General features: G+C 35.8%; 3 protein-coding genes across 4 annotated transcripts; 2 read left to right on the forward strand and 1 right to left on the reverse strand.

Annotated features, from left to right (window-relative positions):
• Positions 1 to 652: 652 nt before the first annotated feature.
• On the reverse strand, positions 653 to 22,026 carry LOC132755593 (thiamine transporter 2-like). 2 transcript variants are annotated; one of them, XM_060746478.1, is made up of 4 exons: positions 20,697 to 22,026; positions 20,248 to 20,440; positions 19,939 to 20,080; positions 653 to 942 (listed from the first exon to the last, which is right to left on the reverse strand). In XM_060746478.1, the coding sequence occupies exons 1-4, from the start codon at positions 21,661 to 21,663 to the stop codon at positions 829 to 831; spliced, it is 1,416 nt and encodes a 471-aa protein (XP_060602461.1). In that variant the 5' UTR covers positions 21,664 to 22,026; the 3' UTR covers positions 653 to 828. The 2 variants fall into 2 exon arrangements, with proteins under 2 accessions (XP_060602461.1, XP_060602462.1); XM_060746479.1 differs by lacking the exon at positions 653 to 942 and adding an exon at positions 19,493 to 19,628.
• Positions 9,798 to 16,326, forward strand: LOC132755592 (ornithine decarboxylase-like). Its single transcript, XM_060746477.1, is given in 11 exon segments — positions 9,798 to 10,122; positions 10,521 to 10,617; positions 10,911 to 10,987; positions 11,286 to 11,378; positions 11,380 to 11,459; positions 11,580 to 11,717; positions 12,558 to 12,723; positions 13,054 to 13,219; positions 13,488 to 13,612; positions 14,094 to 14,305; positions 14,660 to 16,326. Coding segments are annotated over 11 exon segments (1,311 nt in total). The 5' UTR covers positions 9,798 to 10,023; the 3' UTR covers positions 14,718 to 16,326.
• LOC132755594 (pyrethroid hydrolase Ces2e-like) lies at positions 18,180 to 19,492 on the forward strand. Its single transcript, XM_060746480.1, has 2 exons — positions 18,180 to 18,456; positions 18,908 to 19,492. Exons 1-2 carry the CDS (start codon positions 18,197 to 18,199, stop codon positions 19,152 to 19,154), a joined length of 507 nt encoding a protein of 168 aa, XP_060602463.1. The 5' UTR covers positions 18,180 to 18,196; the 3' UTR covers positions 19,155 to 19,492.
• Positions 22,027 to 22,084: the final 58 nt, after the last annotated feature.

Below are 22,084 nucleotides of genomic sequence, written 5' to 3' on the forward strand. Positions count from 1 at the left end.
CAGCCTTTATTTATTGACAGATGTATTTATATTTGGTAGGAAGATAACTTACATGGTATTCTTCTTTTGGATAGAGTTAGGGGTCAGTTTGGTCAAGGTCACATGTGCTTAAAATAGATGTTTACACTTTTGCCCTTACAGCCTTTATTTATTGACAGATGTATTTCATATTTGGTAGGAAGATAACTTGCATGAAGTTGAATATTTTTCAACTTCACAAGTCAGAGCAATGACTTGGCAACTTATATTTTTCACAATTACAAAATGCCATGACTTTGTCAAGCTATATAACTTATGTTTACAATATTTTGGCAATTTTTCTGTCCATAACTGAGTGAATGGGTAAACATTTTTTGAAATATTGCTACTGACATGAATCTGAGCCGGGGGCATTTGTGTTTAACAAACACGTTCTTGTTTCTAAGATTATCTCAACCACCGTTGAGCTTAAATTAGCACATGTCTTCTTTAGTATGCTAACATGTATTATATAATCGTAGTTGTTGCGTTACAAGTGTCTATCTGTGTAAACTAGTGACTTTATCACAGTATTCAACACTAGATAGCATTCACCAAATATCACAAAGAGCAAGTTGATTTATTACATTCAACACGAAAACACAAACAATTGAAGGACGAAACATCTGGAAAGGTTAAATATGTCTCTCAGAAGCTTTATTGATTCTTATTTTTCAAACATTAGGAAAGCCAGACATTTTCTTTTAGGTACAGAATACAGATCTGCAATTTCAAATATACGACAAGAACAAAAACTTGTCAACAATTTATTTAAGTACTTAAAGCTCTCTTGATATACTCATTCGTTAATCAAGCGTCTGGTGTGTCAAGATCAACGGATTCATGTGGTGTTTTGCAGCGGTAAACAGCAGCAATTAAGAACAGCATAGAAATGACGCCAAAATATCCTCCATATACTGTAAACTGAAATATAAAGTATACACGATATATGACCATGCTTGTGCTCTAAATAACCAACTTTTTATAATATGAAATTAGGTGCTCCCTATGGCGCGGAAAGCTCTTATGATTTATGATTTAAACATAAAATGTTTAGTGTACATGATAACCAGATCTATCATGCAATTCGTTAATAAGTAAATGCATGTATTTTGTAACGAATAAATTTGTGGTGTTCAACCTATCATCGGAAGAGGGACCACTGACATGCGTCGGCGTTTGGAAAATCATGGGTATATTTCATTTGACACTTGCTCTATTGTAAGATTTTTCCATTCACCTGTGAGAAACGCCTCTGACGGTCGCATCTCTTTTACAAATCCAAAACTACATAATAACGCCGTTAACAGCTTCCAGTTCATTGTTTTGTTCTAATACATTAGAATCTAAAATAATTGTAATATACACAACTCGCCTATCTAAACATTAACCTTTCCTCAGTGCACATTGCTTGAAGTTTAAGCTTTTAACAATACCAAACGAGCGACTTTCACCAATAAAACTTTTTATTTTATTTATTTTATTTAGATAAGAAACAGTAGCAATCGTTTATCTGATGAACCTGTGCGTAGCCTTTTAAATCAAAGCACTGACAGTACTGTGAATCAGCGAAGAAATATAGATACGAAATAATTAGATGGTGGGAAAGGTTTGCAAGAAAAATCTTTTTCAAAGAAAGGCGAATTTGTATGGGAGAAAAGGTAAAACAAAGAACGAATATTATGTTCATGAATATTTTGGTCATTATGCATACATGTATATGCGTTCCAGAAAAGTTTGTCCCATTATAGATATGGACCTCTACGAAATTGCATTGCGCATGTCTATTAGCTCAAGGTTTAGAGATATATGCGCATCTTCCTGCTATATACCTGTCGGGAATTGCGCTCATATGCATGTGCCGTTAAATGACGCCAACGTATGCGTGACGTTAGAGTACGTCACTTCCTATGTTTTGTAGTATAGCGTTAGTAGTTTTGAATAGACGTATAAACCAGACACAACGTGTTGTACATTATTATCGTAGTATAATACCCTATCCGACATTGGTGCCGTGACTAAAACATGAAGATAGATAAATTGCGATCAGTCAGAGAGGGACAGCGAAGATGTATCGAAATAAAGCTTGAACGGATTGAACGAGCGAAAGATAACTCATCAATGATAGAATTTAACGCAATTCTTGAAGCCATAATCAGTGGAGCAGAGACAATTAATTCCTTAAACGAAAAGATTATAGAACTGACGGAAGTAACGGATATCGAGGAGGAAATAATAAGCAGTGAAGAATATGGATTGACGCTGGAAATAAAGGTGAGAGAACTTCAAGCCTATAGCAAAGCAACTAACCCGCAAATCCAGATGGAGGACAGAAGTGGTTCTTCAATCGAAAATAATAACGTGAATAATGGTAACAGTTCTTTGCAAAATGTGAGTACATTTCATTCAAATACGTCGCTTTATCAGAGACTGCCGAATTTATCGCTACCTGTATTTAGTGGTGACATTCTCGAATGGCAAAGTTTTTGGGATGCTTTTGATTCCTCTGTTCATCAAAACCCGAATCTTACAGAAGTACAAAAATTTAATTATTTGAAGACGCAACTAGAAGGCAGTGCGGCTCAAGTTATTCAAGGATTTGCACTTACGCATGCAAATTACATTCAAGCAGTCGATTTACTGAAGGAGAGGTTCGGACAGAGTCATAAAATCATTCATGCGTATATACAGGCGTTACTAAACCTGCCAGCCCCAAGCAATACTCTACACAGTATGAGAAACTATTACGACAAATTAGAAGCTTATATTCGCGGATTGGAATCGCTAGGTCAGTGTCAAAATACGTACGGAACTCTTTTAGTACCAGTCATTATAGACAAACTTCCGGCAGAAATTCGCAAGAGTTTAGCACGAGAAAATGGCAGCGATAAGTGGTCATTAGAAAGTTTACGAAAAGCGTTATATCGTGAACTGAATATCATGGAGGCCGGACAGACTACAGATGATTTAGCTGGTTATAGAACTACAGCGTCGTTTTTCACGGGCGCTAGACGGAAACCGGAAGCCGGAAGTCACGTGATACACAGACGGATGCACAAAACGCTTATTGATCAGAGAAAGTGTATTTACTGCAATCACCATGCTAACGATTGCACAAAGTTAATTGATGTGAGGGTTAAAAAGGACATAATAAGAAAGAAGCATTTATGTTTTAATTGTTTGAAAAATCACCAAGTAATTAACTGCCGATCACACTTCAGATGCTTGAAATGTAAAAGAAAACACCATACTAGTATATGTGAAAATTGTCCAGATTCAAGGCCGAAAATAAATACTTGCCCGACAAACCTACCTTCAACCGGAAGTGATACCTCCACTCAAATACAGGCAACAGTTTTACACTCAAGATCCGAAACCCGACCAGACGTTTTATTAAAAACAGCTGTCGCTCAAGTATGTTCTGAGACACAGTTCGCGCAGGCAAACATTCTTTTTGATGAAGGGGCACAGCGATCCTTTATTTCTGAAAAACTAGCCAAAAGATTAAAGGTTCAGCCACGTGGAAGCAGTGCCATTAGTTTGGCAGCATTTGGAGATTCATCGCAGAAACTACGACATTTAGACACTACGACCATATATCTACTGACCGATGCAGGTGACAATTTACCCCTGGAAGTTATGATCGTCCCCACAATCGCCGTCCCACTACGTCACATTCCCCAGTCCGTGACGTCGTTACCCCACCTAAGAAAATTAAAATTAGCACATCCAGTCATAAATGAAGACAGTTTTGAAATATCGTTATTGATCGGAGCTGACCAGTACTGGAATATCGTAGGAAACGAGACGATTCGAGGAGATGGTCCTACAGCAGTTAGTTCTAGTATTGGATACTTACTGTCTGGTCCGGTTCAAGCGCATGGACCAAGGAATCAGAGTTATTTAGTTATGAATGTAATGAGTACAGATATTGACAGATTTTGGAAACTTGAGTCCCTAGGAATAAACCCCGCAGAAGACGATTATACTGACACATTAGAGATATACAAACAAAACTGTGTAAAGTTTACAGACGGTAAATATGAAGCCAAACTCCCATGGAAAGAGGATCACGACACTCTCCCGACAAATTACGACGTGACAAAAAGAAGAACAGAATCTTTGATTAAACGCCTCCGCCGAGACCCAAGTATCTTACAGAAATACGCAGAGATAATACAAGAACAAGAACAACGAGGTTTCATAGAAAAGGTTGACGAGAACGAGGAAATATCGACCCAAGTGCATTATATACCCCATCATGCAGTCAAGAAAGATTCAACTACGACTCCAATTCGATTGTGTATGACTGCAGTTGCCGTGAATCAGCTAATAAACCTAGTTTGAACGACTGCCTTGATTCTACCCCACCCATAATGAATGACTTATCACACATAATGGTTCGGTTTAGACTTGAGAAATATGCAATCTCAACTGACATAGAAAAGGCTTTTCTCAATGTACGATTACATAAAGATGACAGAGACGTAACCAGATTCCTTTGGTTGAGCAACCCGGATAATGCTGACAGCCCGCTAACAACATATAGATTTAAATCAGTCCTATTTGGTGCCACATGCTCACCGTTTATACTCAGCGCTACATTACTCAAACATCTAGACATGAACGCTACCAGCTGGGTCAGTAAAATCTTGAAGCGAGACCTATACGTAGACAACATATTATCAAGTTTTCGCACAGAAGAGGAAGTTTTAAGGTATTTCCGAGATACAAGAGACCTAATGTTACAAGGAGGCTTTAACTTGAGGTCATGGGCATCTAATAATCGCCGGCTGCAAGCAACCGCTACAGAAGAAGGTGTTCTTGACAACAATAAGGTAACGAAAGTGTTAGGCATGTTATGGTATACAGAAACAGACGAGATATCATACCCAGATAGAGACATTCCTATTTTTGATAATGTGACTAAACGAGCTATTTTACAGTACACATCGAGAGTATATGACCCACTTGGCTTACTTAGTCCGATATTGATACGTGCAAAAATTTTGCTACAAGAATTGTGGAAAGAGAAGTTGCCATGGGATACAATTTTACCTGATAATATCCAGCAAAAATGGCGCCAACTTGCACGTGATATCAACACTGTACAAAATACAAGATTCTCCAGACATATATTTTGTTCATCGGTAGCAGACGACAAATGCTTAACAACAGAAGACACAGTACTACATGTTTTTGTTGATTCCAGTATCCAAGCTTATGGTGCAGTAGCATACTTGTGCAGAAAACATGAATCAAAACTCATTTTTGCAAAATCACGCGTTGCACCGTTGAAGAAACTCAGTTTACCCAAGTTGGAGCTTATGGCTGCAGTAATAGGCGCTCGTATAGCAAATCATCTACAACAAGCTATGGAAGTACAGGAAATTATATTTTGGTCAGACAGCCAAATCGTACTACATTGGTTGAACACAACAAAAACCATGAAGAGATTCATACAGAATAGAGTAAATGAAATCCGAGAACTAACATTGAACCGGAAGTGGAAATACTGTCCTACCCAACAAAATCCAGCTGATCTTATTACGCGAGGCATAACAGCAATCCAGTACAAAGACAACAAATTATGGATGAATGGTCCAAACTGGTTAAACTCTCCGAACCAGTGGCCACTTTGGGAAAAGTTAGAGGCTATTACCATGACGACCGTATCTAATGAGACCATAGAAACCGAAGAACCACCTTTGGATAATAACGATATATCCAACACACCTGAAGATGGCTTACACAATGTCATAAATATTTATAGATACAGCAGTTATAAAAAGGTAGTTAGAATTACAGCATTTGTAATGAGATTTATACACAATTGTATGATACAACGTGAATCAAGAACAACGGGCCCAATCACCGTACAAGAACTATTTAAAGCTAAAATGAAGCTGATTCAACATTGCCAGTATAATACTTACAAAGAAGTGATAAACAATTTGAAATCTGGTAAATCACGACTTCCATTGGTACGACAGTTACGACTTTACCTAGACCAAGATGGTTATATCAGATGTGGTGGTAGAATACACAATGCACCTATAGATGAAAATACAAAATTCCCTATTTTACTGCCAGCCAAACATCCTCTGACACGACTAATCATACTTGATGCACATGAAAAACAACTTCATTCCGGAATTAGTGCTACTATATGCCACATACGACAGACATTTTGGATTCCTGTGATACGACAATGTGTAAAATCACAACTCAGAAAATGTACGACTTGTCGTAAAGTAAATTCTAAACCCTACATTGTACCAGATCCACCACCGTTACCAGCATTCAGAGTTGAAAGCTCACCACCATTCACAGTTACAGGTTTAGATTTCAGTGGAGCACTTTATGTCCGAGAAGAAACCGGTAGGGAGTCAAAGGCTTATGTATGCTTGTTTACATGCGCATCCACCCGAGCTGTACACATAGAACTCGTGCATGACCTTTCAGAAGACACATTTATGCAAGCATTTCGGCGATTTGTTAGCAGACGGTCACTGCCTAGACTCATAATATCTGACAACGCAACGACATTCCAAGCAGCATCGAACACTTTAAAGTCCTTGTTAGAATCACAAACATTGAAGGAACAGCTTGGCTTTAAAGGAACTGAGTGGCGATTTATACCAAAACGGGCCCCGTGGTTTGGTGGATGGTGGGAGAGAATGATTGGACTTGTTAAGACAGCTTTAAAGAAAGTACTTGGTCGATCATTCGTTACGTTCGTAGTTCTGCAGACGATACTTACCGAGATTGAAGCCATTCTCAACGACCGACCACTTACTTACGTAACGTCAGATACGTTAGATCCAGAACCGCTTACTCCTTCACACTTACTCCATGGTCGGAGGTTAACAGAATTACCTGACAACATCGACACACAGAAGGTAATATGTACCAGTAGTTCCATAACAAAACGATTTCGAGTTCAGCGTGTGTTAGTTAACAAATTTTGGAAAAAATGGAAATTTGATTATCTGACTTCATTACGTGAACGACATACAAAGAGTGGTCATAACGAGCAGACGATACGCGTTGGTGACGTAGTACAGGTGCACGAGGAATGTCCTAGAATACGTTGGAAACTTGCCGTGGTAGACGAATTGATGCCCGGTCGCGATGGATTGATCAGAGCAGCAAAGATTCGTACCGGAAGTGATCATACAACAAGACCCATTGCTAAACTTTATCCGTTAGAGATAAATGAGAAAGAGTAAATCGATAAACATTATAGGCAGTCAAATTGATAAAATTTCATTAATATCGCGAACATAGACTATAAACTTTTATGAGATATATTGATTATGAGTGAGAGAGACATTTGCGTTATTTTAAAACAATGACTTTTATTTAAATGTATTTTAGAAAAGAGTTATTTATAAGATTTGATGAAATTAACTGATATTAATTTTAAAAATTTATCATTTTGCGGCCCCCAGAATGTCGGGAATTGCGCTCATATGCATGTGCCGTTAAATGACGCCAACGTATGCGTGACGTTAGAGTACGTCACTTCCTATGTTTTGTAGTATAGCGTTAGTAGTTTTGAATAGACGTATAAACCAGACACAACGTGTTGTACATTATTATCGTAGTATAATACCCTATCCGACAATACCACTCATACTAGCCATTTGCTATCAACACTCAACATCTTGGCAGTAAAACATATCTATAAAATAAAGAGTCAAATATAAAATGTTGATACGTGGATGAAATATCTGCCCAATTAATCACTTGTCTTTGGTGAAGTGAACATCATTCATTATTCTTGCATAAAAACCGCGCAGTAACATTACATTAACGGGGAAGAAAACATATACTTTAAACGAATAAAATCACGACAGCCTGTGTCGTTGTTACACGTGTTTTAATATATGTGACACAGGGCGCCTTGTTAATTAGCTGGAATAAGGAGTTACCGAAACAGGCGTATACTTTTTATACAAGAACAACGCTAATCACATTTTTTTCATGCATTAACATCTGCAGAAGCCCTTGGACTCATAAAATCTCCCACTCTGCGGCCTCGAACTTTGCGTGCGTCCTCGTGTTTTTGCAGATGTTAATGCACGAAAAACGTGCATTAACCCTCAATTATTATTATCAAAGTATAAAAAGGCGGAAAGTTGCGGTAGGGGACATAATCAGGTTTATTTTACATGATGTGGCTGAATAATATTGTGATATTATGTCTCAGTGTAAGTCAAAATATGATTTTTAATTTAGTTAAATATGATTATTTAAACAAAGAAATTTGTTACCAACAATAACTGTATTGAGAATAGCAGATGATGTATGTCTTCATGTAATAGAGTTACGCACTTGAATCACCCTTTAAATTAGTCTCAATATTTCGACTGCAAGACAGACCGATTTTATAATCTGATATTTCATAGATGTCTGTCGAAGGGCGACCATCTTCTATATAATAAAAAGCCCTAAAGTGCACAATTCGTTGAGCTACCTTTAAATCTGTCCTGGTTAGCTGGGTTCGGATTAAGTTTATTAAATGAGACAAACATGCGTTAATACACTGATTATGTATCTTAAGACTTGAGCAGCAATGCTATGTCAATAGCTGCAAGTCTTGTAGATTTACTATTGTTACGTGAAATTTGATCATTTAAACGTATTGTCTATAATGGCCAATCAGAATTAGTCAAACGGGAAACACGTTTTATTTTTTCTTACGCAGATATAACTTTGCATTGTGCATTTATCAGTAACGTTTAATTAAAGTATGGTGGTTTCTCGTAGTTCTCTTGATTCAAATTAGTCTAAAAAGTCCGGATTTAACATCCGTTATAACGTAAGTAGTGATAACAAAGTTAATATAAATACGTAAAATTTTGTCATTACTTAAAATGTAATTTATCGGGCATATTCATATAGAGCTAAGTGAATATATGTCAAAACGAAAGTAAAAAAATGTCAGGTATAGATAAACATGAAGCATAATTGACATACAGTTAGTAGTTTTGTCATTGATATATCAGATAAATAAACTATATTTTGAGGTAATTTTATTTGTTGAGTACAGCTGTCAAAAGTGAACTGGACGAGGCGCAAGCTGAGTCTAATATGGGTCTATGTCATGTTTTATATAGTGGTAGTTTTATGTCATGTCTTATATAGTGGCTGTTTTATGTCATATCTTATAAAATGTAAGTTCTATAATGTCATGTTATAAAATGACCGTTCTAAGTCATGTTTTACATAGTGACAGTTCTATGTTATGTTTTATGTAGTGACAGTTCTTTGTCATGTCTTATATAGTGGCTGTTTTATGTCATGTCTTATAAAGTCGCAGTTTTATGTCATGTCTTATAAAGTGATAGTTTTATGTAATGTCTTATACAGTGACAGTTCTATGTCATTTCTAATACAGTGACATTTCTTTGTCATGTTTTATATAGTGACTGATAGTTCTATGTCAAGTCTTATACAGTCGCTGTTTTATGTCTTGTCTTATATAGTGACTGTTTTATGTTATGTCTTATATAGTCGCAGTTTTATGTCATGTCTTATATAGTGACTGTTTTATGTCACGTGTTATATAATGGCAGTTTTGTGTCAAGTCTTATATAGTCGCAGTTTATGTCATGTTTTATGTTGTGGCAGTTTTATGTTCTGTCTTATATAGTGATTAACAGTTCTATGCCATGTCTTATATAGTGACAGTTCTATGTCATGTCTAATATAGTGGCAGTTTTATGTTATGTCTTATATAGTGACTGTGTTATATCATATATTATATAATGGCTGTTTTATGTTATGTCTAATATAGGTGCAGGTTTATGTCATATCTTATATAATGGCTGATTTATGCCATGTCTTATATAGTTGTAGTTTTATGTCATGCTTTATATAGTGGCTGTTTTATGTCATGTCTTATATATGATGGTATAGTGTTTGTATTATGACATGTCGTTTGAAAGTATTTTCGCGGATATTTTATATTTATAGTTTAAGAAAGAACTTGTAAGAATGCAAGCCAGTATTGGAGGCGAGATCGTGACATTACATACAAACAGTTCAAGCACTGCTGACCTTGTAAACGAGCAAGTTCACATTTCCAGGAAGGAGGTGATGTTGTTATATAATTATATAATATTTATTTTAAAGAATGCATACATCTTTAGAAGGAACATTGATCTATATTTCTGCATTTGATACCCAACTGGCTTGTAATAAAGTAAGCGAGCTAAGATAATGTTGTACTAGGACACTACGTTAGAGGCACCATACTGATATCTTAAGTATTTTTTCCCTTTAAGGATATTGTATTTCAATCTTTCTTGGAGAAAAAAAACACTTATACTGTCAGTTCGGTATTCAGTATACTTAGTAGGTATCTTTAAAATATGCAGTCTACTTTATTAGAAATAATAACTGGAAGTTAGTTTTTAAATTGTCTATAAATTGTCTCTAAATATCAGAAAAGTGTTATCTGCTCTTAAGAATAATATATTGTTGTGTTACAGGAGAGCGAGAGACATTTTTGTTTATGTAATCTTGGAGATATAATTCACAAGTATCAACAAATGACGACACTAATACCGAGAGTTAAACCTTTTTATGGTATGATTATAATGCATTTTACCCTCATTATCACATTTGTTTAGAAGAATTTGTTGGTAAGTCTAAGGCCACGCATTCATTCCGCATAACCACCCACATTTCATAATTATTATAGTGAAACAGTTTGGTCAACAATATTCAAAATCACTTATCATGAATAAGTTAGACTTTGTCCACAAAGCTTTCTCGTTTGAACTGTCGGCTGGTATTTTTAAATATAAATACATATACAATAGTTTCTTGTTCTAGTAACATATAAAGTGATGAATGTTTTTGTTGTTGTTTTGTTTTAGCTGTAAAGTGCAATGAAGAATTACCAGTACTAAAGGTCCTCGCTGATCTGGGGGCATCATTTGACTGTGCTAGTAAGGTAACTCACGATCCATGCTGGATTATCCTTGTGTATTTTAGGTTATCTTGGAATGCAAAATAATCAGACTTTTGTTTTTCAACAGAATCTAAATATTCACTTAAAAAACAAAGCTAATTGATGAAAACTGCTCTACTTACAGCACAGGAGAACGACCCAATATACCTTATAGTTTCCAAAATGTCACACTTAATAGAACACAAGCTTAATTAATTGCTATATGTACATTTTATAAGTAGGCTATATTTAACCCAACAATTTATTTCTCTTTTTCATTTCTAAAACATTTTTAATTCAGCACGAGATAGAAAAGGTTCTCAATATTGGCGTAACACCAGCACGTGTCATATACGCACAGCCATGCAAGCAACCTTCAATGCTGAAGTTCGCGGAAACAGAAAGGTGTGGACAAGATGACGTTTGACAACGTGGAGGAACTGTATAAAGTTAAGAAGATATTTCCAACAGCTAGGTGGGGTTTAATACTTTTCATCATATGTCATTCATATATTTTGCCTAAATTTGATGTCAGTCTATAATATATTTTATTTAGGACAGTCGCACTAATGATGATATATTTTCATGTTTACAGATTAGTTTTGAGAATAATGATAGACAGTGAGTATAAGGGGAACCAAGATTTCAGCAGTAAGTACGGGTGTCATCCATTGGACGTTCCCACAGTTCTCGAGACCGCAAAAGAACTAAACCTTAACGTCGTCGGTGTAAGGTAAAATGCGTCATATGTAGACTTGAAAGTATTGTTATATTATGTTATATTATGTTATATTTTCGATCCTTGAAGATCGTTCAGCACGACATTATTGTTGTGCTTGTGGTATTTTTAGTTTCAACTTTTCGGCATTTTCTAGTTGGGTGGTTCCAATATTCCTACTTGAATAATGTTGAATCACCCTTAGGATATGTTGCCTGCTTTTTAAATTTGTCTTTTGACGTCTTATCTGTGATACGCAGGCTTCATAACCTCTGATCCCCTTTCAAAATTCCATTTTATTTAGTTCCGCCCATTGTTTTCTCGTTTAGGGCACACGCTTTTTATTACTTGGGGACCATACGCCGCTTTTCATGGAATGGCACGTAAGTGTCACATTGAAGGTTCCATGATAACCGCCGTATGAACACATCTGCGGATGTTTCTAAATTCAAAATTTTACTATTTCACGTTTAAATGTTGAATTCTACGTAAGCCGGTGCTAGGGGGCGTGGACGGTTACTTGCACTTTCCAGTACCGTCCATGAACAGGCTCAATCAAACCGAGCCTGCAACCTTTTCAATTTTGCAGTGTTGGGCTTTCTTTAGGGATTCTGTATTTTTCTATTTTATCAATATGCTTAAATAAACATGAACAAGATAGAGTTGAAAGTATGTGTGTGAAATTTTAACAAACGTCATAAAATTTGAAGGATTATTCAAGTGTAGGCCTACTGTCAACACTTGCCGATGGTAGTTAAACAATAAATCAAATACAGCAGAATTTAAACAAGTGAAGAAAAGCTACTAAGACTCGTGTATTTCCACATTTACTGAAGAATGAACATTATCTTTCAGTTTTCACGTTGGTAGCAACTGTTATGACTCTAGGGCATTTTCAGCAGCCATACAGCAATCAAGGCAGGTATTTGATACCGGGGCTGGTCTTGGCTTCAATATGACACTGCTTGACATAGGAGGTGGTTTCCCAGGTCAACTTGATACTGGTAGCACATTTCAGCAGGTACGAATTTAACGTGCATCTTGAGATGTCAAATATCAACATCATTATTTTTATGCAACATTTTATATGATTTAAATCAAGGGGTGCGGTGGCCTAGTGGTTAAAGTGTATGCCTCTCAACCCCTATTCAGGTCACGACCATGTTACTTTATATGACACCACAACTGGTTGGTTTCTGGAAGTGAACAGATTAATAGAAGTTGCAAGAACTTGTTTCGCAATCGATCTCAAATAAACATGTTTAAACCAAACCATATAAATCTTCACTTTATATAAGAAATACGGGGACATAAAGCGTTTAATGTATTATTTGTTTTGTTTTTAAATCAGATAGCTGATGTTGTAAACTCCAGCTTAGATACACACTTTCCATATAAGGAAGGTTTGGAGGTTATAGCCGAGCCGGGACGCTACATGGTCGCATCCGCTTTTACTATTGGCGTCAACATCATAGCAAAACGTATTGTGCCGCATAGACCAAACAAACAAGATAAAGGTATGTTGTAAATTGTAACACTGTCATATATCTGCAGACAAATCGTGAACGTAGCTTCTGAAAATTTAATCTTTGTCATACATTCAGCAGTGTTAAACAAATATAAATAAAAGGGCTTATCAAATACTTAAAAATGCTAGCTGGTAAGTTGATTTTGAAAAAAAGCAGGTGAATAGCATGACATTGTTGTAAGATCCAAAATTAAACTTCACAAAGTTTGATGTGCAATATTGTATGATTGATATCAATTCTAGTTTATATAATGCAGGGACTGGCATAAACAGAAATGATCCGACTGTAAAGTCTATAATGTACTATGTGAATGACGGAGTTTACGGGTCATTCCTGGGTAAACTTGCAGATTACAGAAAATATGAGGCAAAATCTTTAAAGGTAGGAATAACATTATAACTGTCTGTACTGTCATGTTGAGCAAGATTAACAGAATTTCAGTTCTACCCAAGCCGACATTAACTTAATACTCGAGCCGTACTGACCAGTTTTCCACAGTAAACTGCAAATTCATATTAAGCAAATAACCAATAAAAATAAGTAGTGTCGGGCATTCGAACTCCCTACTCTGAAGTTCTTAAACCTTATATACGCTCGGACTACTAAGGTAAGATGACGGACTAAGCAACCCTTCTCTTTCCAAACAACACTGATACAGTGACTGTAGACTTACAAGTTAACAAGACATTGTCTATCACTGGCCAAGGACAAGAACTTAGAAAATGCTGTATGCTACTAATGGTTTTATTTCGTTTTCAGCTTAAATAAACATATTCATAACTTTATATTAAGAATAAACAGAACATGATAAAGAGGTATGTCTGTTATACTAAGTTTTAGACAGTGTTATACTATGTTGTAGACTGAGGTAGCTGCTGTCATGTATGAAAGTAGTATCTGGGGACCTTCATGTGACAGTGTTGACTGTATTGTAGACTCTACATTATTACCAGCACATGATGTTGGAGAATGGCTGTATTTCCCCGACATGGGCGCATACACCTTGTCATCACACACAAACTTCAATGGAATGGAAGAGCCTAAACTAATCTATTACTGTCAAACAGACATTTGGTATTTACTCTACAAAAATATATATCCCCCTGTTTAGTTATATTATATAAGTGCTCATTTAAAAAAAAATTGTTCGAAATGAAGTAAAAATCATTTCCAGTTTTACATTTAAACTTGTTTCACATTCCGAAAGTAAGACAACAATTAAGGACACATATCTTATCTCTGGTGTAAATTCTAGCACATACAGTCAGACGTGAATTAAGTGACCGCATGTACATATATGTCTGTCAATATAGAATCAGTTATTATGCCATTAGCTTTAATACTATCAATGAACTAAAACCGCATGAGTGTAAACATTTTTTAATTTTTTTTTAAAAGTGAGTAATGCTTTGAATGTATATATTTCAGGAATCAGTTATACAGTGAGAAGTCTTGCCAGTATAATGGACCAAATAATACAACATAAGAGTTATATAGTCTCACAAGCATACTTTATGCTGTTGATACATGAGTTAGTCTTGTCTGAAACAATTGCAAGTAACATGTATTTTATTCCAGTCAGATTGACTTATTTGAAAGCAAGTGTTCCATTTAGTCTGACAAATTGGAATTTCATTATTTTTATGTATATATTGTACATGTCTGATGTACCTTTAACACAAAGTAGTATAGGCTTTATTTAACAACATATTGAAACGTACCCGGGGTCTGATAGCCCGGACACACTTCAATATCGACACGTGGGTTCTTCTCAAACACACGTAAATGGAAAAGGGAAAGTTAGGGACACAAGGACTAAAAGATACGGACACCTGAAATAAGATTAACACTACAATTTATTAAATATACATTTCACAAACAATAAAATTGGTATATAGTATTTTCTGTGGATGGCTCTGGCTTGGGCTCCTCGTCTTAGGTCAGGAATATTCTTCTGTTACGTCTAGAATTATGTATGATATAAGATGTAATGTAAGGCTTGACAAATACGGTGTCACGTCTTGCCTGTGGTCAGGTACAAATTTTATGGTAGGAATTGCCATGAAATGCTATAGGGTTGATGGGGTATCTAAAATGGTAACTACAAAATACAGTGGTGTTCTACCCTGGTATGTGGGTATCACTATAAAATATGAGAATATGGCTATGGAAACTTGGTCTTCAGTCAGGATCTATCACAAATGGAAAATAATGCCAAACTGCCAAACTAGATGATTTAATATAAAACTTCTATATAAACTATTACTGGCACAAAGTATTGTATACCTTTCTGGTGGCTGGAGATACATCCATATTCAATAATGTATAGGTGTGGTCTGGTGGTTATCTACCAAGGTACTGACAATTTTGGCAGATTCGGGCTGCTATTTATAGTCTCGGACGCTGGGTGGCTAGCTTGCTTGGCAGTATCGTCATCGTCTCCGATGACGTCACTGCCTAGCTCGCGCGGGCAGAAATTTAGCCAGTGCCAGCTGCCATGTTTAAATTGGCAGCGTGTGGCTAATTGATCATTAAAACGGCTACAACGTAGAAAATAAGTTATTTTAAGTAATATAACCATCGTAAATATTAAAAGGATGAAGTTATCTATGCATGCAGTGTATGTATTGATGATTAAAAGTCGATGTCATGAAGTAGAGTTAATTACTTCAGTACTTGAGTAGTTTCCGGATACGGGTTTATTTTCGGACGTAAAATGATGGGCTTGATCGTTACAATATAATGGGAGAATAGGAAGCAATTTTTATAATTATCACATAACTTTAAACTTAATATACTTCTGTATTTCTTGACAGCACTGATAATTAACTCGTAGTAAATAAAGTTTTATTTTAATACTTGATCTTGCTTGCAATTCATTCCATTCGAGGAAAGTACCATTCACATTCATAATAACTTTGATAAACCCTTATACTTTTATCATACCATGTTTTTATGAAAATAGGTTTTCTATCCATCAAAATATATTGGTTATAGAACAGGGGCATTTCTTACATTTCCATAGAAATAATCGGTATTTTTTCTAAAAATTCTTCATAAGCACCTAAAACATCTTTCCAAAATGAATTTTTCAAAATATTATATATATATTCTTTATATAACTTTCGACAATTAAACAGCTTCTTAATATCTAAAAAGTTATCTAAAATAGTGTAACATTTATCACATTCAGATGATACAATTCTTTAAATCTTCCTTATTTTAAATATGTGTGTCACAGGGTGAGAAATTTTTTTAAACCGTAACATGTGCTATATAGAATGTTATTTATTCGTGTAGATTCAATACTAAATTTATTGAACTCATTGAATACGTGCCTCTGGCGAGCATAATATGATTTTATTCCACTTGATCTATAAATGTAGTATTAAATCTACACTCATTTGACATCTTCTATGTAGATCTAATTGCACAACGAATAATATATACAACGCATGTATGCCATGAAGATTAACGTGTGCAGGTATATATTGACATACTATCACTACACAAATATTTATCTTTGTTTGGCCTGTACATTTATACCCGCCTGTACACACAAACTTGAAATATTGATTTGACGATTACCAATTTTTACTACTACACTTTAAGAAGCATATACATGCATACATTGTAAGTAATAACGTATCTGCGACATTTAAAACATGTGGAATATATCAATATGTGTTGTAGGATTTTACATGATAGTATTTTGCTATACTAGTGACATACCATCTGTAAACACGAAGTTTGGTACTATCAATGGATTAAGAAAGACGAGAGAATTTTTAGGGACCGAGTATAGTGTTGATAGTTATTTAGGCATTCCGTATGCCAAACCACCTGTCAATGAAAGACGCTTCAAAAAGCCAGAACCACGTGGACCGTTCCAGAAACCATTCGAGGCAAAGGACTTTGGTGCTGCTTGTTTGCAGTTTAGTTGGTTTGAAGAAATAACAGATTCGTCAGAAGATTGTTTATTTTTAAATATATACACACCAGGTTTGAAATCTGACCAAGAGAGTGGACATGCAGTAATGATTTTTATACATGGTGGTGGATTCACACTTGGCACAGGCAACACTTACATCGGGGAGACGTTAGCTGCCGTAGGGAACGTTATTGTTGTTACCATCAACTATAGGCTCGGATTATTCGGCTTTCTCGACACTGACGATGAAAATGGCAAAGGAAATTATGGACTTTGGGGATCAACATCTTGCCATTAAATGGGTTCATGAAAATATAGCTTCTTTTGGGGAGACAATACACGTGTCACACACTCTTTGGCGAGTCTGCTGGTTCCACGTCTGTTGTTTTACAATCGTTATATCCAGGAAACAAAGGATTGGTTCCGAGCTGCTATCGCAGAGAGTGGCGGCATAACGATGCCATTTACAGTACCGTATAACCATATCACCCCAGCAACATACTTTGCTAGGAACATGACCTGTAACACGGAGAACAAGTTAGAAATGTTACAATGTCTACAGCAAGCGCCTGCAGAACGAGTACTTAAAGTTATTGTTGATACAATCACAGAGGACTTCAGCGGTGGGTCGGTCAAGGTCACGTTGAATCCAAGTGTTGATGGCGAGTTTATTAAGAGACGTCCGATTGATCTATATCAAGAAGCAAGAACTGAAGTGCTGGAAGAAGTAGAATTTTTCAGGTCAATTATTTTCATGAATGGAATAAACGCTGCTGAAGGTGCAGTGTTTACTATCATGCACGCAAAACCCGCTAGATGTAGACAGCTTTAAAGTTACACGGGAAGAGATGAACAATGTTGTGATGCCGGCAGCTGCTGCGTTAGCCTTTTAGTTTTAATCGAACAGTAACAGGTGCCACTCAAACAATTACTTTTATTTGAATACACAGACTGGACAAACCCTGATGACCCTAATACAATACGAGACCAATTAATTCGCTTCTACAGTGACGTATTTTTCAAATGTTCCAGCAATGGAATTAAGTCAACTTCACGTGAATGGAACGAACGCGGGAAGTTACATGTATAACTTCCGTGCACGCGTTAAAGGACACATTTATCCTACTCCAAGCTGGGTCAAGCAATCAAATCATGGGGATGAGCTTGGTCCTGTGTTCGGTTACAACTTCCGGTACAACAAGATACTTGGTATATCAACATACAAACCGACAATGGAAGAACAGCAGCTGTCGTTGAAGATCATGACGTATTGGTCAAACTTTGCTAAAACCGGGTATTTATGATTTATTTTTGCACTTTAACACTTTGATATCAGATAAAGAAGGTAAGATTAATTATAAACATGATATCCCAGCTGGAGTTGATTTTGCAAATGTTATGGAAGGACTGTAGCATAGTTCAACACAGCTGATATAAAAACATGATATTGTTTAGATATCAATATTACTAAAAAAATTGACGTTTAACAAATATATTGACTGTAAGTAATGAATGAAATATTCAGTACTTAAAGTGCGTCAGAAAAGACATAAAAAGACATATTTCTTGTGCTATAAACACTTTTAAACCGCTAAGAACATCTTTAGTAAATAAAATGTTCAACTTCTGTAATTTCATCCTCGCTGGTAATAAAGTGAACGATGTATAAAATTAACACACTTTATTATTCATGAAGGTGTAATCATGTATTTAGAAGTAATGAGGTATATGATTTTATATTACAGAAACCCAAATGAACCCATGATTGTTCCTGCTGGCAATGTATGGCCTATCTATACACCAGAATCTCAAGAATATCTGACAGTAGACTTTGAGGAAGATTCCGTCCAGAACTTCATGTATGTACGTGAGCTGGAGTTTTGGCGGAGAACATTGCCCACATTTTTCGATGCTGTTGACCAGAAATCTAGGTTCTCGTCTACTGTATCATCTGAGACAGGATACTGCGAGAAAGACGGACCTTGTAATTGATAGAACCGAAATTTCTTTATTTCATTATTCGGAATGTATTATTTTAATTATGTGTACTGTCTTAGCAATATGACAGTCACATACATGTTTTGGAAAGTTAATTAGTCTTTTCTTCAGGGTAATTTCAGATCTGAATGCAAGTTTATTCTAAATAAAATGTATATTTAAAACACAATGTAGTTTAAAAATGTCTTTTAGAAGCTTTAATTATTGACTCATATTTTTCAAAAGTTAAAAAGCCAGACATATTATTTTAGGTACAGAATAAAAATGTGCAATTTAAAATATACGACAAGAACTTGAAACTTGTCAACATTTTATTAAAGTACTTAAAGCTCTCTTGATATACTCATTCATAAATCAAGCGTCTGGTGTGTCAAGATCAACTGATTCATGTGGTCTATTACAGCGGTAAACAGCAGCAAGTAAGAACAACATAGAAATGACGCCAAAATACCCTCCATATACTGTAAACTGAAATATAAAGTATATGTGACTATGCTTGTGCTCTGAATAAGAAAATTTGTTGAACAACTTACAAAACATTTATAGTATCACGGGGGAGGAACTGTTTCACGAAGGATGAAGTTCTTATGATAACTCCTTGCTCCTTCGTGTAACAGTTTCTCCTCCGTGAATATGTTACTCGAAAATGTTTTCAACACTATTTCAGTCATAAAAATGAAAAAAGAATATTAACATCGATAGAGAATCACAATACACCTTCCATCTTTATCACTTTGGAGTTAGTTGAAATAAGAAACATGAAGTAAGGTTCACTCACCTGATCAACAACACCTGCTCCAAGCCCTGCTTTGTCTACCACTATAACAGTTAGTATGGACTCAAGAACCAGAGAAGCGAACATATTACATCCGAATGTTAACCCATACCTCTGTTTAACCAAACTCTGAGCAATTTGTGCCCTGAAAGACGCAGGTGAAGGTCAACATGTATTAACAAATATAAACAAGTGAATGTAGACCTAATTATTATGTGAGATGTGTATAATGTATTGTGGAAAAATTAACAAGTCATCTTATTTGAACGAATCATAGAAAAATATAGTCGAGTTAAGAAGGCATGTACTTACGTTGCTATGGTAACGACTGTAACATAGGATGTGCGGAAGAGCACGTACATTGCATAAGCTACCCAGATACTACTTGTGTGTGCCATTACAACAAGGAAGGCTGCATTTCCGGCACATACCAAACCCATAAACAACTCGGCCCGTCTTGACCAGTTGACTGGTACAAACCCAACAGTCAGGACAGTAATACTGCCTGAAAATAAGCAATATGCTTAGACGGTCGTAACAATTGACTGTTCTCATACTCAATTGCATTTTGGAGTTGGATTTATATTTACTCTTTCTTATCTATTAAAATATGAACATAATTATCAAAAAGGAAATGGATGTTCACAATAGTATTATGGCTTACTAATAATACGTGTACAAGTACTAAAGTTTGGTTAGGAACTATAAGAACTTTGTCTTAATTCTATGTGATGACGGTAGATCATATATGTAAAAGTTACCAAGTAGTGTCGATGCGGCTTCAACGGCCCCATTGTAAACATCTTGCTCTTCTCCCGGACTATCTTTGACTGATATAACTGCCCACAGATTCTGGACATAATTCAGAACTTGGAAGTTTCCACAGGATGCTATAGCCCACCACACAGACCACACTAATACAACCCTGTTCCTGTATACATCTCTTAGTTCGGACCACATAAAGACAAAGCCATTTCTACACCTGTTACCTCCATCGTATACATTCATGGTACTTTTGTCTTTAACATGATCGTCAACACCTTCACTTTTCGTCCCACATTCTTGAATATTGGGACTTTTTGAAGTTTCAAAATTCGAATTATTTACATTACCATTGTTCTCATTTGGATCTTTAGCATATTTGTATTGTTTTCTATGAAATATTTCTGAATGTTTTGGCCAAGGCAATAATAACGGTATCACAAACGCGATGCAAACGCTGACAAATGAAAACACGTGAAGATCATAAAAGTCCATAACATGAAAAGAATATAAAAACTGAGCCAGAAGAAAAGACAAGAATTTACCAACCAATGTAGCTGCTCGTGTAAAACTGGATATTTTCTTAAAGTGCTCTTTCGGCACTTCTACATACAAATATGAGTAATATGCTACTTCCCCGGCGGTAAATAGTCCATATAAAACTTCCACAAACTTCATAGCGACAACTCCCTGTGCCCAGAGTAAAAGAGCCCATGTTCCAATCGCAGCAGCACCGTCAATGATCAAAACTGGTTTGTACCGGAGAAAATCAGTGAGTAAGAAGACGGGTACTAGCCATATCAGATATGAATATGTCCACCATGGGTATATCTCATTTGACACCTGCTCTATTGTAAGATTTTTCCATTCACCTGTCAGGTATAATGTGAGAAACGCCTCTGACGGTCGCATCTCTTTTACAAATCCAAAACTACATAATAACGCCGTTAACAGCTCCCAGTTCATTGTTTTGTTCTAATGCATTAGAATCTAAAATAATTGTAATATACACAACTCGCCTATCTAAACATTAACCTTTTCCACAGTGCACATTGCTTGCAGTTTAAGCTTTTAACAATACCAAACGAGCGACTTTCACCAATAAAACTTTTATTTTATTTATTTTATTTAGATAAGAAACAGTAGCAATCGTTTATCTGATGAACCTGTGCGTAGCCTTTTAAATCAAAGCACTGAAAGTACTATGGATCAGCAAATAATTATAGATACGAAATAATTAAATGGTTGGAATGGTTTGCAGAAAATAATTATTTTAAACAAAGGAAGGCGAATATGTATGGGAGAAAAGGAAATGCAAAGAATAAGTTTTGTGCATATATGCATTGTCATTATAGATTTGGAACTCTCATTTTCACATGTCTTTTAG

Source organism: Ruditapes philippinarum, unplaced genomic scaffold (genome assembly GCF_026571515.1).
Source record: "Ruditapes philippinarum isolate M1 unplaced genomic scaffold, ASM2657151v2 ctg728_1_1_1_1, whole genome shotgun sequence".
NCBI classification, from domain to species: domain Eukaryota; kingdom Metazoa; phylum Mollusca; class Bivalvia; order Venerida; family Veneridae; genus Ruditapes; species Ruditapes philippinarum.

Coding starts and splice junctions, on each gene's coding strand:
- LOC132755594 (XM_060746480.1), top strand. CDS start 18,197: ATGGAATTAAGTCAACTTCACGTGAATGGAACGAACGCGGGAAGTTAC. Junction 18,457..18,907: donor TCAAACTTTGCTAAAACCGG/GTATTTATGATT, acceptor TTTATATTACAG/AAACCCAAATGAACCCATGA.
- LOC132755593 (XM_060746478.1), bottom strand. CDS start 21,663: ATGAACTGGGAGCTGTTAACGGCGTTATTATGTAGTTTTGGATTTGTA. Junction 20,441..20,696: donor AGCCGCATCGACACTACTTG/GTAACTTTTACA, acceptor GCTTATTTTCAG/GCAGTATTACTGTCCTGACT. Junction 943..19,938: donor GAGCAGGTGTTGTTGATCAG/GTGAGTGAACCT, acceptor TTTATATTTCAG/TTTACAGTATATGGAGGATA.